At 34.4% G+C, this 5,254-nt stretch overlaps 1 protein-coding gene across 1 annotated transcript in view; it reads left to right on the top strand.

Moving 5' to 3' along the window:
* The window catches only part of IPO11 (importin 11), a 197,354-nt gene that overhangs the window by 25,532 nt on the left and 166,568 nt on the right, over nucleotides 1-5,254 (top strand). The window contains exons 2-3 of the mRNA XM_019661540.1: nucleotides 594-737; nucleotides 1,362-1,462. Of these exons, the coding sequence (XP_019517085.1) occupies nucleotides 594-737; nucleotides 1,362-1,462 (245 nt within the window). The remainder of the gene's footprint in view (nucleotides 1-593; nucleotides 738-1,361; nucleotides 1,463-5,254) is intronic.

The raw sequence follows: 5,254 nt of genomic DNA, 5'->3' as shown, positions 1-5,254 counted from the left end.
GGGAAGGGGAACAGACAAGTTGCTGTCCTTTTGTTCTTTAGTCTAGTTGTGGAGGACATCACTTCACTGGCCCATGTTGGTATTATGATCATTGCACTCTTCCTGGGTGGGGCAGTCGATCGCTGGCCATTGGACCACCGCTCACGGTGGCTCATGGTAGCTCACAGCAGCTGCCAGCCACTCATGCTGGCTGCAGGCCACTCCCAGTAGCTCAAGGCAGCCCGCTGCAGCCCACGCTGTTGCTGGTGACTCACCGTAGTCCAGCTCCAGGTTGAGTTGCTGTTCACCATCTTAGCTGTAGAGGACGCAGCGTCACTGGCCCTCATGTGGGATCCGAACTGGTGGCCCTGCTGCTCAGAGCTTGGGCTCTCAAGCCAACTCTTAACCAATGAGCCACTCGTCCAGCCTGAATTATGGGGATTTTAAGTAAGTATGGGTGGTACATAGAAAGATAGAAATCCAGTTGAAACGTGAAGGAGTCGGTGAATGAAGTATCAGAGTAATCAGAACATTGAAGCCTTTTCTCCATTTATGTTTCTGTTCATTTTTTTATGTGTGATATACATTACACTGTGTCAATTTCTCATCACCAGGTTTCCATGGATCTCAATAGTGCCAGCACTGTTGTTCTCCAGGTCTTAACACAGGCCACGAGTCAGGATACCACTGTGTTAAAACCAGCTGAGGAGCAGTTGAAACAATGGGAGACACAGCCAGGTTTCTATTCAGTGTTGCTGGTAAGTTCTAAATAGTTCACCATTATATTTAATAACATGAGACACCGTTAATATGTTAATTGTTTTAAAAACCTGCTTGTATTGGAGGTTTACCTATGAAATGGATCCAAATATTTGGCTGCCATTGCACTGCCGTTTACTAATTCAGGGCGTGGCTCTTTGAGGGTGTTTTTTATGGGTGTGTGCTATGGTGAGTCTACTTTTTCTGTTTTAGTTTAGAAGATGTTTATTTTCATTTTGTGTGTGTGTAGGTTGTGATATATAATTAGGTTTATTTTGTTTTAGGTTTATTAGGTAATTTAAACATAACTTAAAAGTACAATAGTGTAATGAATCTCTTCCAATATCCATTACTCAACTTAAACAATTAACATTCTCCTGAGTAGGTATGCTTTCTTATGTGAATTGTAGAACTATTGATATTTTGAAAATAACAATATGAAGTATGTAGTGATAAAATTTAAATGAAACATTTAATTTAAAAATTTATCCATACTTGAATACGGGTATAATTAATGTTTATTTAATATATGCATTTTTTTATACGGTTGGTCTCTCTCTATTCTGGTAGCTAATACTTTTAACTTATTACATGTTCTTTCTAATACTGTTTTCTGTTTACAGAATATTTTTACAAACCATACTCTGGATATAAATGTAAGGTGGCTTGCTGTGCTATATTTCAAAAATGGAATCGATCGGTACTGGAGACGAGTAGCACCTCAGTAAGTTCCATCGCTCTTCTTCTCCCAGGGTCATCCTTTCCAAATTCAGGGAGGTGTTAGAATGTACCTGTTCATTCTTTATGTAAAAGAATGTGTTTCTGTTTACTTCAGCAGCACATATACTAAAATTGGAACAATACAGAGATTAGCATGGTTCCGTGCTAGGATGACATAGAAATTTGTGAAGTGTTTGATATTTAAAAGAAAATTACTATTAAAGTAGAAAAGTGTTCTGCGTAGTTAATTACAAATCAATATCTATATTACTGCTTTTCTCCAGGAGTTTGTATTCGGGGAAGGGAGGGTGTGGATTTCTTGTTGGCCTGCTTTTGAAGATCTTTGATTTTATGGGCACAAAACAAATGCTGAGTGAATGAGTCATGTTGAAAAGTCTTTTTTTGTTTTCTGTTTTTTTTAAAAGAAGTATGAGGTTAGGAATTTGGAAAAAAGCCATTCAGAAATAAATCCCAGGTCATTTCTGAGCCAGCTGGATGATTCCTGAGTCTTCTGCATAATTTCCTTTGTGGTAGGAATGGGATAGTATATCTTTGTAATCTCATCAGATTCAGTTGTAACCCTGTAGATGGTTAAGTGAACAGATTCCTCTTAATAATTAATTACGTGTTATATAATTGACAGAATGGCAATGCAGACATAACTCTGGGAATTCCTTTTGATAGAAAATAGTGAACCTTGCTGAAGAAGTAACATAGTCTTTGTTCTCCAGTAGATGGCACTATAGCTCTTTACATTCTTATATTCCTAAGGCCTTAAAATAAAATAAAATAAAATAAAATAAAACTTGTCTAAGTACTTCAAAGTGCATACAAAATATGCCCTTGAATAATATTGGAAGCAACTAGAATAGTTTAAAGATGCACTTAAAATTCTGCAGTATAAAGTAAACCCTTCTCTTATTTTAAAATTAATTCATAATTTTGAGAGAAATGAAGTATTTGGAAACAGTGCAGCAGCACAAGCTTTTCTACTATATTCAATTAAATTTTAGATGTTTCCTAAAATTCATTTTTTACTGGTTATATAAGCATATGGTTACAAATGACTATAAAAAGTCATTTATAATGAATGACTGAAAGGGAGAGTAAGTTATGATTAAATATTTCAGATTGTACTTTCGCATGAAGAATTAGAAACTGGAATTTAGTTTAAATTTAAAAAGTTACTGGAGTTATTATATGGTATTAGGTAGTTAAATCCCAGCTGTCTCTTTTAGTATATATTGAGATACAAGCTATAAAGGAGATGAATGTATTAAGGGAAAAAGGATGTTAAGAATGTACTTAAAAAGAGAGCAGGGGAGCAAAGATTAGTAATCAAACTCATATTTAAATTTGACACTGTAAAGTCTGCTTGTTTGTATTTTTATCTAAGTTTCATTTTGTATAGCTCCTACTCTTACCACTATTTTCACGGAAAGAGGATTAACTTAAGCTTGTATATCATTATATATAATGCACCTTTAACTGGGTCCTAATTAATTAGATACTATCCAACTTCTGCTTGGGGTATAGTCTGAATTTATTTAATGATAGCATGTGCATAAAGTTAAAGGTGGAATGTTAACTACTGGAGAATTGCCAAAATTTTCTGCACGTTAATGGGTTGTTTTCTTTAATTATGTGTATGTTTTTCTGTATGTTTGGTTCCTCTATTTTGGTAGCTAACCATAATCATAATCATAGTATAGTAATTAAAATGATGAAAACAGTTGAACCTGGCTCCTTGGCGTAGAAGAAAACTTGAATTTCAAGCTTGAAGCAAAATGTTATAGGAGAAAATATTTCAGGGGTTTGATGATAGGAGAGAGCTATTAAAGTTGGAAAATACAGCAGAGTTAAGAAAGGATTAGAGATCATTTCTAATGGAAAGCATAGACTTTCATTGGGCTTTGACTCTTTTCATCCAAATGTTATCTTAATCTTGTTTTCTCATTTGTTTACTAACCTTGAACAGTCACTATTAAAATTTTAAAAACTTTTGTTGAATTGTAATGTATATCATACTTAAGAAATGCACAAATTTTGGGTACAGTTTGAATGTTTTTAATGTGAGCACACCCATGTTGCTACCACTTGGAACCAGATAGAACATTACTAGCACCCCAGAAGCCTTCCCCCTTCCCCCTGCTACAGTCACCTATTCCACTCCCTTCCCCCAATTAAGTGCCATCTTTGATATCTGTCACCATAGATTAGCTTTCCGTGTTTCTGAGCTTCATACAAGTGGAAATAATATAGTATGTTCTCTTTTGTGTCTGGCTTTTATTCAGTATAATAATTGTGAGATTTATCCATGTATTTACGTGGAGCAGTAGCTTACTCTCTTATGTAGGAGCATAACATTCCATTTTAGGGACATACCACAATTATCTGTTTGTTCTGCTGTTGATGGGCATTAAGGTTGTTTCTAGTTATTAGCTATTAAAATAATGCTTTCTTGAAAACTATTTCACGTCTTCTTTCACATAAGTGTGAATTTTATTGTCATTTATGGTCAGATGTATGTTCAACTCAACTTTAGTAGAGACCATGAATTAGTTTTCCAAAAGGTTGTACCAGTTTACACTCTCATCAGTAGCATATGAGTGCTGGCATTTACTCTACATTCTCATCAGCACCTAGTCTAGTCTGTCTGTCATTTTAGTCATGCTGGTGCGCTTGGTAAGTTTTGCATTTTCTGATGACAAATGAGTACCTTTTCCATATACATATTAGTCCTTTGGATATCCTCTTTTGGGAAGGGAGAGCCTGCTATTTGCACATTGAAAAAAAATTGTGTTATCTTATTGATTTGTGGGACTTTGTACATGTTTTGGATATAAGTCCTTTGTTGAATATACATACTGAAAATATCTTCTCCCACTTTGTGACTTGCCTTTTCACTTTCTTAATGGTGTTTTTGATGAAGAGACGTTCTTAATTTTAATGAAGTTCAATTTGGATAACTTTCCTTTTATAGTTCTTTGGGGCCTATCTACAGAATTTTTGCTCAGCCCAAGGTCATAAAAATATTCTGTTTTCTGCTCGAAGCTTTGTTTTACTTTTCACATGTAGGTATATGATCTATCTGGAAGTGATTTCTGTGTGAGGTTCATATGTGAAGTAGGGACAACACTGTGCTCCCTTTGTTATAAATCAAGAACTTTATATGTATGGATCTGTTTTGGATTCTCAGTTTTGTTCTATTGGCATATTTGTCTATTTTTGCTTTAGTCATTGTACTTAATAATATAAGCCTTGATGTATTTTCTGCTACTTTTTTGGATTTTAATTTGCTGTTCTTTTTCTCGCTTTATGAGATGGAAGCTTAGATAATTGATTTTCAGTTTTTCTTCTTAAAGTTGTATTTAAAACATTACAGCTTTTCTTATAATCATGGCTTTAGTTCAGTTTCAAAAGCCTTGATATGTTATATTTTCATTAGTATTCAGTTAAAAATATTTTAAAATTTCTCCTGTGATTTCTTTTTAGACCCATTTGTTAATCAGAAGTATGCCACTTAATTTCCAAACATGTGGGGCTTTTTAGTTATTGTCACTGATTTCACCTCTTGAAATGTGCTGTCTTTTATGATCCCAGCATATGGTATTTCAGTAAATGTTTTGTGTACATTTGAAAGGAATGTGTGGTAAATTTACTGTTGTGGATTGTAATGTTTTATATATGTCAATTAGGTCAAATTTGTTAATTGTGCTATTCAAATCTTCTTTATCCTTATTGATTTTGTGCTGCTTTTTCCATCGTTTACTGAGAGAGGTGGGTTAATCTCCAA

This window comes from Hipposideros armiger, unplaced genomic scaffold (assembly GCF_001890085.2).
Source record: "Hipposideros armiger isolate ML-2016 unplaced genomic scaffold, ASM189008v1 scaffold_352, whole genome shotgun sequence".
NCBI classification, from domain to species: Eukaryota; Metazoa; Chordata; class Mammalia; order Chiroptera; family Hipposideridae; genus Hipposideros; species Hipposideros armiger.
The sequence above is the reverse complement of the archived record's forward strand: the minus strand, read 5'-3'. Positions and strand labels throughout refer to the sequence as shown.